Below are 12111 nucleotides of genomic sequence, written 5' to 3'. Positions count from 1 at the left end.
GCCCCTTTCCAGGGACTTGGGCCCGGTCCGTCGCCGAGGACGCTTCTCCGACTACAATTGACGCCGATGGCGACCGATTCTCAAGCCGGGCTTTTCCCGGTTCGCTCGCCGTTACTAGGGGAATCCTGTAAGTTTCTTTTCCTCCGCTTATTGATATGCTTAAACTCAGCGGGTAATCCCGCCGACCTGGGTCGCGATGCGAGCACCGTCCTTGCGATGCCGAAAGGGTTCAAGGGTCTCGATCGACGGACGCGCACGACTCGAACGAGGTTGCTTACAAGATTACCACCGATCGTCGCGACGATGATGTCGTCGAGGACTCGAATTTAGGCCAACCGCTGGCCGTGAGCGCACGGAGGCCAATTTCGCCCGCGGTCCAACCGAGGCTCGAGGGCTCATGGTTGGATGGGGCGACGATGCGTGACACCCAGCAGACGTGCCTCGGCCTAATGGCTTGGGGCGCAACTTGCGTTCAAAGACTCGATGGTTCACGGATTCTGCATTCACACCAAGTATCGCATTTCGCCACGTTCTTCATCGATGCGAGAGCCGAGATATCCGCTGCCGAGAGTCGTTCTGATATTTTGCGACAAGAGAACAGATCATGAAGCACCGACACCGCGAACGGTGCGGCGACGAAGACGCCCCTTTTTCGTTTCGATTCCTTGGCGCGATTCGCGCCGGGGTTTGTTCGTTTTGCCTCGAAGAGGTTGATCCCGGCATCTCACCCCACCCGACGGGCAGAGGGACGACGAGACTGGCTGCCCGAGACACGGGGTGGCGAGAGGCGAGGATGCACCCCCCCCGGGCCCCCCTTTTTTTCCCCCCCCCCTTTTTTTCCCTTTTAAACCCCTTTTATTTCCCCAAACCTTTTCCCAAACCCCCCGGGGAATTCCCAAACCCCCCTTGGGCCCCTTTAAAACCCTTTCCCGGGCCCCGGGGGTTTCCCAAAATTTCCCCCTTGGGCCCCTTTCCGGGGCTTTTCCCGGTTCCTCGCCGGGGGGCCCCCCAATTTTTCCCCGGGCCCTTTTTTTCCCCCCTTTTTCCCCGCCCTTTGGGGAACCTTGGGGGTTTTTCCCGGGTTTTTTTGGGGGGGGAAAGGGCCTTTTCCCCGGGGCCCGCCCTGGGCCCAAAAAGGGGGCCCCCGGGGGCGCACGGGCCCAAAGGGGGAAAAACCCCCGGGGCCCGGTTGATGGGGGGGGAAAAAAGGGCCCTTGGCCAAGGGGGGCCCCCCCGGGTTCCAAAAGGGTGGGGCCATTTAAACCCCAAAAAACGTTCCTTCCCGGGGGGGAAACCCGGGAAAGCCTTTGGTTTTTTAAAAAACCAAACCCAAACCCACCCCAAAGGGGGGAAAAACCCCCCTTTTTTTTTTTTTCCCCCGGGTTTTGGGCCCCGGAACCCGGCAAAACCCCCCCCGGGGGGCCGGGGGCCCCCGGGGGGTTTGGCCCGGAAGGGGGGCCCCCCCCCCCCCCAAAAAGGGGGGGCCGCCCGGCCGGGGGCCCGGGGGGCCCCGGAAACCCCCCTTTTTTTTTGGGGGTTCGTTTTGGGCCTTTGGGGGCCCCCCAGGTTCCCCCCCCTTTTTACCCCCCCCAAAAAAGGGCGGTTTTAAAAGGGGCCAACCGGCCCTTCCCCCCCCCCCCAAAAAAAAACCCCCCCAGGGGAAAATTTAAAAAGGGGGCCTGGGGGAATTTTTAAACCAACAATTTTTTCCCCAAAAAAAAAACCCGGTTTTCCCAAATTTTGGCCCCCCCCCCCCCCCAAAAAAAAAAACCTTTTGCCCCCTTTTTGGAAAAAACCCCAAAATTGCCCCCTAAACCCGGGAAACCCCCGGGTTCCAAAAACCAAAAAAAAGCCCCCCTTTTTGGGGCCCCCCACCCCCCGGGGCCCTTCCCCCCTTTTTTCCGCCTTGGAATTTCCCCCGGGAACCCAAAACCCTTTGTTTTGGGTGCCCCCCTTTTTTAAAAATTTCCCCTTCCCCCCCCAAAAATTTTGGGGGCCCCCCCCCCCCCGGGGCCATCTTTTTTCCCGGGGTTTTTTCTTTTTCCCCCCCCCCTTTTTTTAAAATAAAAACCCCTTGGTTTTTTTTCCCTTCCCTTAAAAACCAAAACCCCAAAATTAGAACCCCCATTTGTTAAAAAGGGGGAAAAAAAAAAAAAAGGTTTAAAAGGGAAAAGGGGGCTTTGGGCCCTTAACCGGGAACGGGCCCCGGGGGCCGGCCCCAAACCCCCCCCCCCAAAAAACCCCAAAAAAAGGGGGGGGAAACCCCGGCCCCCCTTTTCCTCCAAAATTTTTAAGGGATTTAGTTGGAATTACCCCCCCCCCCCTTTTTTTTGTTAAATTTGGTTTTTTAAATTTCCCCCCCCGGATTTTTTTTCCCCCCCGGCGGCCCCCCCCCCCTTTTTTTCCCCCCCCCCCCAAAAAAAAATTTTTCCCCCCCGGGAAAACCCACCCAAATTTTGGGGTTTTTTCCCCCCCACCCTTTTTAAAAGGGTTTTTTTTTGGGGGGGGAAAGCCCCAAATTTTTTAATTGGACCCAAAAAAAAAATTTTTTTTTTTTTCCCCGGTTTCCCCGGGAAATTTTTAAAAAAACCAAATGGTTTAAAACCCTTCCCCGGGGAAACCAAAATTTTTTTGGGCATTCCCTTTTTTTAAAAAAAAAAAACCCAAACCCCCCAAAGGCCCCAAAACCGGAGGGAAAAAAAATTCCCAAAAAACCCAAATCCAAAGGCAAAAAGGGGGGCCCAACCCCCCAAAATTTTTCCCCCGGGAAAAACCCCGGAAGGCCCCACGGGCCCCCGGGGGGGGAAAGGGGGGCCCACCCTTTTCCCCCGGGGAAGGGCCGGATTGGGAGGGGCCCCCTTTCCCCCGGGCTTAAAGGGGGGCCCCCTTACCCAAGGGGCCCCAAAAAAAAAAAACCGGGTTTGCGGGGGAGCCCCCCCCCCCAAAAACCCCCCCCGGGGGGAAGGGAAGGAACCCCAAACCCGCCCAACAACCCCCCCGAAATTAGGGGGGAAAAAAAAGGGGGGGGCCCCCCGGGCCTTAAAAAACTTAAAAACCCCTTCCCGGGGCCGGGGGCCCCCCAAAACCCCCAAAGGGGTTGGCCCCGGGGCCCGGTTTGGGGCCGGGGGTTTAACCCCAAATTGGGGGGAAAGGGGGGCCCCCGGTTGGGGCCCCCCAAAGGGGGCCCAAAAAAAATTTTTGAATTTTCCCAAAAGGGTTTTCCCCAAAAATTTCCCTTGGCCCCCCCCCCCCTTGGGGCCCGGGGGCCCCCCAAGGGGGCGCCCCCCCCCTGGGGGGGGGGGCCCCCCCCTTTTAAAAAAAATTTCAAAGGGGACCCGGGAAAACCCCCCAAAAGGGAAAATTTTTTTTCCCGCAACCAACCGGGGCCGGAACCTCCCCCCCATTTCCCGGGGTCCCCCCAACCTTCCCCCCCCTGTTGCCCGGGGCCCGGGCCCCGGCCCCTTCCCCGGGGGCCCCCCCAGGCCCCCCCCCAAGGTGCCGGGGCCCCCCCGGGAAACCGGGGGTTGGGGCCCCGGGCCCCAAGGGCCGGGTTTTTGGGGGGTTTTCCCCCCCCCGGGTTTTTTTTCCCCCCCCGCCAAATTTGGGCCCGGGGGGGCCCCCCCAAAAAATTTTTGGGGGGGCCCCCTCCCGCCCGGGGGTTGGCCGGCCGGGCCCCGGGGAAAGGGCCAACCATTTGCCGGGGGAGGCCCGGGCCTTTTCCCCCGGGGCCGGGCCCCAACCAAAAAGGGGGGGGTTTTTCCGGGGCCCCCCAAAACCAAGGGGTTTTTCCCGGGGCCCGGCCCCCCCGGGGGTTTTTCCCCCCCCATAACCCGGGGTGGGTGGGGGGCCCCCCCGGGGGGGGGGGGGGCCCCCAAAACCCGGGGGGGGGGGCCCCCGGCCAAGGGGGTTTTTCCGGGGCCCGGGGCCCCCCAAACCCGGGGCCCGGGGGGGGCCCCGGGGTTTTTTCCCCGGGCCCCCCACCCGGGGAAAGGGGGGGCCCGGAGGCCCCCGGAACCCCGGGCCCCCGGGGGGGCCCCGGCCCCCGGGGGGGGGGCCCCCCCCCGGCCCCAAACACCCCCCAAAAAAAAGGGGGGGCCCCCCCGGCTTTGGGGTCCCCCCCCCCCCCCCCCAAAACCCAAAAATTTTTTGGGGGCCTTTTTAAAGGGGCCTTTTCCCCGGGCCCCCCAACCGGGCCCAATTTACCTTTGGTGCTCAAGGCTCCCCCCCCCCCCCAAACCCCCCCCCAATTACCCGGGGCCCCCCCCCCCCAAAGGGAAATTTGGGGGGAAATTTGGAATCCCCCCCTTTTTCCCCCCCAAATTTGGGGGAAAAATTTTCCAGGCCCAAAACCCCCCCCCCAACCCTTTAAAGGGGGGGGTTTCCCCCCACCAAACCCCGGGGTTGGGGGGAAGGGAAACCCTTTTTTAAGGGGAATTTTTTTAGGGGGGGAAACCCCAGGGCCCCAAAAATTTTTTTTTTTTGGGGGAAAACCCCCCCCGGTGGGGGAAAACCCCGGGAAAGGGGGCCCGGGGCCCCCCCCGGGGGCCCCCAAAGGAAAAATTGGGGAAACCCCCAAAACCCCCTTTTCAAATTTTCCCCCTTTTTTTTTGGTCCCCCAAAAACCCCCTTTCCCAAAAAAAAGGTTTTTTGGGTTTCCGGGGGGCCCCCCCGGGGGCCCCCAAAACCCCCTTTCCAAAGGGGTTTGGGGTTTTTTCCCTTTAAGGGGGGAAAAAATTTTTTCCCAAAAAATCCCGGGTTTTCCAAAAAATTTTTAAAAAAAAACCAAAAAGGGGAAAAGGGGAAAAAACCCTCCAAGGGGAAAAGGGAAAAGCCCCGGTTTAACCAAAACCCAATCCCCCGGGGCCCCTTGGGGGGGGAAAGGGGGTGGGAAAATTTAAAAAACCCCCGGGGGTTTGGGTCGGGGAAAAAAATTTTGGGGGGGGTTTTTTGGGGAATTTTCCCCCCGGGGAATTCCCCCCCCCCCCCGGGGGGCCCGCACCAAACCTGCCCCGGGGGCCCCGCCGGGGGCCCCGGGGCCGGGGGGGCCCCCCGCCCGGGAAATTAGGGCCCTTCCCCCAAGGGGGGGGCCCCCCCCCGGGCCCCAAAAAAAAACCCCCAAAAATTTTTTTCCCAAGCGGGAAAAAAATAACCGGTTCCCCCCCAAAAACCCTTTCCCGGGGGGAAAATAAAAAGGGGCCCCCCAAAAAGGAAACCCCAATTGGGGAAAAACCAACCCAAAACCCCCCAAAGGGAAAACCCGGAACCCCAAAAACCCAATTAAATAAGGTTAAAAAAACCCCCCTTTTTTTTTTAAAAAAAAACCAAGGTTTTAAATTTGTTCCCCTTTGGTTTTTTGGGAAACCGGAAAAACTTTTCCCCCCCAAACCCCCGGTTTTTTCAACCCCGGGGTTTTTTTCCCCCCCCCCCCCCTTTTTTAAATCCCAAAAGGGGTTTTTTCCCAAAAGAGGGCCCCCCCCCCCTTCAAGGAATTTAAAAAAAGGGAAAAGTTGGGCCCAAAGGTCCTTTTCCGGTTTTCCCCCCTTTTTCCCCCTTTTTTCCCCAAGGTTTTGGGGAAAGGGAAAGGGGAAATTTTTTTAAAAATTTACAAAATTTGGCAAAAGGGGCCCTTTTTTTCCCCCCTTTTAACCCCCTTTTAATTTTTCCCCTTTCCATTGGGTAAAACCCCGGGGCCCCGGGTTTTTAATTTTGTTTTAATTTCCGTAATTCCCCCCCCGGTTTGGGGAAGGCCCCGGGGGGGCCCCCGGGGGCCCTCCGGGGGCCCCCCCCGGGGGGGCCCCTCGGGGGGCCGGGGAAGGGGGGCCCGGGGCCCGGGCCCCCCCCCCCCCCCTTTTTCCCTTTTTGGTTTTTGGCCTTCCTTGTTTTTTTTTGGGGGGGGCCCGGGGGGGGGGGGGGGGCCCCTTTTTTTGGGGGGGCCCCCCCCCCCCTTGGCTTTCCCCCGGGTTACCTTTCCCTGGGTGGGGGGAAAAAAGAAAATTTCCCCCCCCCCCCCGGCTCCCAATTTGGTTTCCCCGCCCCCGGTTCCCGGGAAAAACCCCCCCCGGGGGGGGGGGGGCCCCCCCTTTTGGTCCCAACCCAACCCCGGGCCTTTCCCTTTCCCTTTGGTTTCAAATTTTTTTTAAACCCCAAACCCCAAACCCGGCCCCCGGCCTGGGCCCGGGCCCCCTTTTTGGGCGGCCCCGCCCCCCCCTTTCCCCCGGGCCCCCCTTGCCCCCGGGGGGTGGCCGCCCCCCATTTTTGGGGGTTTTTGGGGGGTTTTTAAACCCTTTTTTTCCCCCTTTCCCCCCCCCTTTTAACCAACCCCCTTTTGGGGTTTTTTTGGGGGGGGGCCCCCCCTTCCGGTTTCCCCCCCCCCTTTACCAAAATGGCCCACTTGAGCCTCGATTCCGTGGCGCGGCTCAACGAAGCAGCCGCGCCGTCCTACCTATTTAAAGTTTGAGAATAGGTCGAGGGCGGCGCCCCGATGCCTCTAATCATTGGCTTTACCCGATAGAACTCGCTAAGGGCTCCACCTATCCCGAGGGAAACTTCGAGGAACCAGCTACCAGACGGTTCGATTAGTCTTTCGCCCCTATACCCAAGTCGACGAACGATTTGCACGTCAAGATCGCCGGGCTCCACCAGAGTTTCCTCCCGCTTCGCCCCGCCCGCATAGTTCACCATCTTTCGGGTCCCGAAGCATGCTCTCACCGAACCCTTCTCGAAGATCAAGGTCGGTCGGCGGTGCACCCGCGAGGGATCCCGCCAATCAGCTTCCTTGCGCCTTACGGGTTTTCAGCCCGTTGACTCCACACATGTCGACTCCGGTCCGTGTTTCAAGACGGGCCGAATGGGGAGCCCGCAGGCCGACGCCCGGAGCACGCAGGTGCCGAAGCACGCCGAGGCGGCGCGGCTGAATCCCACGATCCGACGACGCTCCACGGGCGTATCAAAGGCCCGGGCTTGGGGCCGCCACGACCCGCGTCGGTCCACGCCCCGAGCCGATCGGCGGACCGGCTCGCCGTTCCACATCCGACCGGGCGCATCGCCGGCCCCCATCCGCCCTCCCGACAATTTCAAGCACTTTTGACTTTTTCAAAGTCCTTTTCATCTTTCCCGGTACTTTGTTCGCCATCGGCCTCGCCCTATTTAGCCTTTGACGGAATTTACCGCCCGATTAGGGCTGCATTCCCAAACAACCCGACCGTAGAACCCCGTGGTGCGACAGGTCCGGGCACGACGGGGCTCTCACCTTCCGGCGCCCCTTTCCAGGGACTTGGGCCCGGTCCGTCGCCGAGGACGCTTCTCCGACTACAATTGACGCCGATGGCGACCGATTTCAAGCTGGGCTTTTCCCGGTTCGCTCGCCGTTTAGGGGAACCTGGAAGTTTTTCCTCCGCTTATTGATATGCTTAAACTCAGCGGGTAATCCCGCCTGACCTGGGTCGCGATGCGAGCACCGTCCTTGGGAGCCGGGGTTCAAGGGTCTCGATCGACGGACGCGACGACCAACGAGGTTGCTTACAGATTACCACCGATCGTCGCGACGATGATGTCGTCGAGGACTCGAATTTAGGCCAACCGCTGGCTGTGAGCGCACGGAGGCCAATTTCGCCCGCGGTCCAACCGAGGCTCGAGGGCTCATGGTTGGATGGGGCGACGATGCGTGACACCCAGCAGACGTGCCCTCGGCCTAATGGCTTGGGGCGCAACTTGCGTTCAAAGACTGATGGTTCACGGATTCTGCACCACACCAAGTATCGCCGCCACGTTCTTCATCGATGCGAGAGCCGAGATATCCGTTGCCGAGAGTCGTTCTGATATTTTGCGACAAGAGAACAGATCATCCACCGACACCGCGAACGGTGCGGCGACAGAAGACGGCCCCTTTTTCGTTTCGATTCCTTGGCGCGATTCGCGCCGGGGTTTGTTCGTTTTGCCTCGAAGAGGTTGATCCCGGCATCTCACCCCACCCGACGGGCAGAGGGACGACGGACTGGCTGCCCGAGACACGGGGTGGCGAGGGAGGATGCACCCGCACCACCTCCGGTGTTGTTTGCAACTCGTTCGCGGGTCGTTCGCCCAGGTTTCGATAATGATCCTTCCGCAGGTTCACCACGGAAACCCTTTACGACTTCTCCTTTCCTAAATGATAAGGTTCGTGGACTTCGCGACGTCGCGGGCAGCGAACCGCCCACGTCGCCGCGATCCGAACACTTCACCGGACCATTCAATCGGTAGGAGCGACGGGCGGGTGTACAAAGGGCGGGATAGTCAACCGGCTGATGACTCGCGCTTACTAGGAATTCCTCGTTGAAGACCAACAATTGCAATGATCTATCCCCATCACGATGAAATTTCAAAGATTACCCGCCCGGCCAAGGCTATAGACTCGTTGAATACATCGTAGGCGCGCGTGCGGCCCGTAACATCTAAGGGCATCACGCACCGTTATTGCCTTAAACTTCCTTGGCCTAAAAGGCCATAGTCCCCTAAGAAGCTAGCCACGGAGGATCACCCCGGTGTAGTTAGCGCTGAGGTCTCGTTCGTTAACGGAATTAACCGACAAATCGCTCCACCAACTAAGAACGGCCATGCACCACCACCCATAGAATCAAGAAAGAGCTCTCACCCAATCCACTATGTCCGACCGTAAGTTTCCGGTTGAGTCAATTGCCGGTTCCACTCCTGGTGGTGCCCTTCCGTCAATTCCTTTAAGTTTCAGCCTTGCGACCATACTCCCCGGAACCCAAAGACTTTGATTTCATAAGGTGCCGGCGGAGTCCTAAAAGAACATCCGCCGATCCCGGTCGGCATCGTTTATGGTTGAGACTAGGACGGTATTCGATCGTCTTCGAGCCCCAACTTTCGTTCTTGATTAATGAAAACATCCTTGGCAAATGCCGCAGTTGTTCGCCTTTCATAAATCCAAGAATTTCACCCCGACTATGAAATACGAATGCCCTGACCGTCCCTCGTTAATCATTATCCGATCCTGGGCCAACACAATAGGATCGAAATCCTATGATGTTATCCCATGCTAATGTATACAAGCGTAGGCCTGCTTTGAGCACTCTAATTTCTTCAAAGTAACAGCGCCGGAGGAACGACCCGGCCAATTAACCAGGAGCGCATCGCCGGCAGTAGGGACGAGCAGACCGGTGCTCACCGTGAGGCGGACCGGCCGACCCACCCCTAAGTCCAACTACGAGCTTTTTAACTGCAACAACTTAAATATACGCTATTGAGCTGGAATTACCGCGGCTGCTGGCACCAGATTTGCCCTCCAATGGATCCTCGTTAAGGATTTAGATTGTATTATTCCAATTACCACTCAAGAGCCCGGTATTGTTATTTATTGTCACTACCCCCGTGTCAGGGAATTTGGGCGCGCCGCTGCCTTCCTTGGATGTGGTAGCTTTTGCCCTCCGGAATCGAACCCCAACCTCCGTCACCCGTCACCACCATAGTAGGCCACTATCCTACCATCGAAAGTTGATAGGGCAGAAATTTGAATGATGCGTCGCCGGCACAAAGGCCGTGCGATCCGTCGAGTTATCATGAATCATCGAGCAACGGGCAAAGCCCGCGTCGACCTTTTATCTAATAAATGCATCCTTCCAGAAGTCGGGTTTGTTGCATATTAGCTTCTAGAATTACTACGGTTATCCGAGTAGCAAATACCATCAAACAAACTATAATCGATTTAATGAGCCATTCCAGCTTCACACCAATTTGTTCATACCACATGCATGGCTTAATCTTTGAGAAAGCATATGATACCGGCAGGATCAACCAGGTAGCATTCCTCCGCGACGTCGGCACTGCATGGCCCTCAACATGCCCCGTGAGCTACGAAGAGGTCATAACAGAGCACGAGCATCGTCCGTGTCAAGAGACAAATGCATAGGCATCGAGAGATGAGGGCCTAACCCTACTCTCAAAAATATTTTCCGCATCCGAAAGCACGATCGAGCACCAGTGCACCGACGAGGCCACGCCGATTTAAGGGGCGCACCGACACAAGGCACGATTGAGGTCCACCACGCACCCCTGAAGGGCACGGGATGGAGAAGGGACGGCAACACATCCATAATTCCATCCGGCTTAGGTACGCAGACAGATCCGATCGCACCCCTTGAGTTCGATTACAACAAGGGACTTAATGAAGAGGAGGCGGATCGACAGTTCGATGCGAGTAGCATGGAGGCCAATACACACAACCAAAACGCCACCATATGCCTATTGCGTATTAGTAGTAGCGCCCACGCACACCGCCCAACAGCCCACCCAACCGAATGGTAGGGGAGCGGAAGGAACAACGAACGAGGGCGCACCACAACCGCTTGGCACGAGAACTACGAGGGAAAAGTCCCACCGGACTTGGTCGAGCCAAGACCGAGCCTACAAACTCAACTTACCCCCCAAAGGCCGTTGCCGTCAAAGGACTTGGTACTAGGGTCGCGGGCAGTTTCGAATGCGGGCAAGGGGCAAGGCCAAGGCACCGGTGGTCGCCGACTTGGGATGCACAAGGCGTCCCTAAACGTGACGGGGCGAAAGGGGTTGCCGAGCCCATAGCAATGCATAAGCCACCCCAAGAGATCTTTGCCCGAATAGGGAACTTGGTCTTGGAGTCGTTTTACATTTCTATGGGCACGGGCTTGACCGGCCGGAAAATTGTCACCCCGGCCACCACCGCCGGCGACCGACTCACCCCGTGGTGAGTCGTTGGGACGACCCGACCCCATGGGGGCTAGACGCACCCCACCTCGGCTCGGAGGGGGCACCCGGGGGCAGCGGATCTCCCCCTTAAAGAGCTAAAAACTTCGTCAATATGCTACCAGCAACATTCGACTGTCCAAATGCGGACACTCTTCTTTAGCCCACATCCCAGGCACCAAGGTGCCGATGGGTGCCCGAGGCTCCCTGCACATCCAAGCAATTGTTGCCGATGGTGTCCGAGGCTCCTGCCATCCCAGCCACCGAGGTGCCGATGCTGCCTGAGGCCCGCCACCGGACCAAAGGGGCCGAGGTTGGGGCCGATGCCTGGTGGCCGAGGCCCCCACGACCAAGGGCCTATTTTACCGATGGTGCCTGAGGCCCTGCACGACCAAGGGCTTAGTTTGCCGATGGTGCCTGGCCTCGCACGACCAAGGGCCTAGGGTTGGATGGTGCCCGAGGTTCCTGCACATCCAAGCACCAAGGTGTCGATGGTGCCTGAGGCCCTGCACGACCAAGGGCCTAGGTTGCCGACAGGTCCGAGGCCCTGCACGACCAAGGGCCTAGTTTGCCGATGGTGTCCGAGGCCCTGCACATCCCAGCACCTAGGGGCCGATGGCGGCCGAGGCACCGCACGACCAAGGGCCTATTTTCTCGATGGTGCCCTGAGGCCCTGCACGACCAAGGGCTTAGTTTGCCGATGGTGCCCGAGCCTCTCGCACGACCAAGGGCCTAGGTTGCCGATGGTGCCCTGAGGTTCCTGCACATCCAAGCACCAAGGTGCCGATGGTGCCTCGAGGCTCCCTGCACGACCAAGGGCCTAGGTTGCCGAAAGGTCCGAGGCTCCTGCACATCATAGCACCGAGGTGCTGATGGTGCCCGAGGCCCTGCACGACCAAGGGGCCCAGGGCCGATGGTGCCCGAGGCTCCGCACATCGAAGCACCGAGGTGCCGATGGCGCCCGAGGCCCTTCATGGCCAAGGGCTTAGTTTGCCGATGGTGTCCGGCCCGACATCCTAGCACCAAGGTGCCGATGGGCCCGAGGCTCCCCGACGACCAAGGGCCTATGCTACGGAACGGTTCGCCGGAGCACCGCCGGACGGATCGCCGGAGCACCGCCGGACGGATCGCCGGAGCACCGCCGGAACCTAACCGGCGGTGGGGGCACCGACGTCCGCATATGGGGGGCCGGCCTCGACAACCCCCGCCGCTCAATATCACCTCCCCTAAAGAGCTAAAAAACTTGGTCAATGCGCTACCAGTGACATTCATGTGTCCGAAATGGGGACACTTTTTACCCGACGCCCCGCACCAAACAGGGCCCAACTTTAGCTTTGGTGCTCAAGGCCCTGGCCATCCATGCAAAGGTGCCGAGGTGCTCGAGGCTCCCGACAT

At 59.2% G+C, this 12111-nt stretch overlaps 1 protein-coding gene, 1 non-coding gene and 1 pseudogene across 2 annotated transcripts; 1 reads left to right on the top strand and 2 right to left on the bottom strand.

Annotated features, from left to right (window-relative positions):
* Positions 1–421: 421 nt before the first annotated feature.
* Positions 422–573, bottom strand: LOC128039219 (5.8S ribosomal RNA). Its single transcript, XR_008193701.1, has one exon. It is a non-coding gene; the product is annotated as a 5.8S ribosomal RNA (ribosomal RNA).
* Positions 574–604: 31 nt separating this feature from the next.
* Positions 605–4898, top strand: LOC128039218 (uncharacterized). The gene is made up of 4 exons (XM_052627467.1): positions 605–719; positions 1567–1641; positions 3483–3550; positions 4791–4898. The coding sequence occupies exons 1-4, from the start codon at positions 605–607 to the stop codon at positions 4896–4898; spliced, it is 366 nt and encodes a 121-aa protein (XP_052483427.1).
* Positions 4899–7664: 2766 nt separating this feature from the next.
* LOC128039221 (5.8S ribosomal RNA) lies at positions 7665–7811 on the bottom strand (annotated as a pseudogene).
* Between the last annotated feature and the right edge of the window lie 4300 nt (positions 7812–12111).

The sequence above is a fragment of the Gossypium raimondii genome, unplaced genomic scaffold (assembly GCF_025698545.1).
Source record: "Gossypium raimondii isolate GPD5lz unplaced genomic scaffold, ASM2569854v1 Contig00351, whole genome shotgun sequence".
In the NCBI taxonomy this organism is placed as follows: domain Eukaryota; kingdom Viridiplantae; phylum Streptophyta; class Magnoliopsida; order Malvales; family Malvaceae; genus Gossypium; species Gossypium raimondii.
Note: the sequence above shows the minus strand (reverse complement) of the source record. Positions and strands in the feature narration are given on the sequence as shown.

Excerpts from the sequence above, each read along its gene's own strand:
- LOC128039218 (XM_052627467.1), top strand. The coding sequence starts at position 605 with ATGAAGCACCGACACCGCGAACGGTGCGGCGACGAAGACGCCCCTTTT. Across the intron at positions 1,642-3,482 it reads GGCCCTTCCCCCCCCCCCCA|GCCCCCCCCCAAGGTGCCGG; the intron begins AAAAAAAACCCC and ends GGGCCCCCCCAG. Across the intron at positions 3,551-4,790 it reads CCCCGGGCCCCAAGGGCCGG|GGGAAAAGGGGAAAAAACCC; the intron begins GTTTTTGGGGGG and ends AAAACCAAAAAG.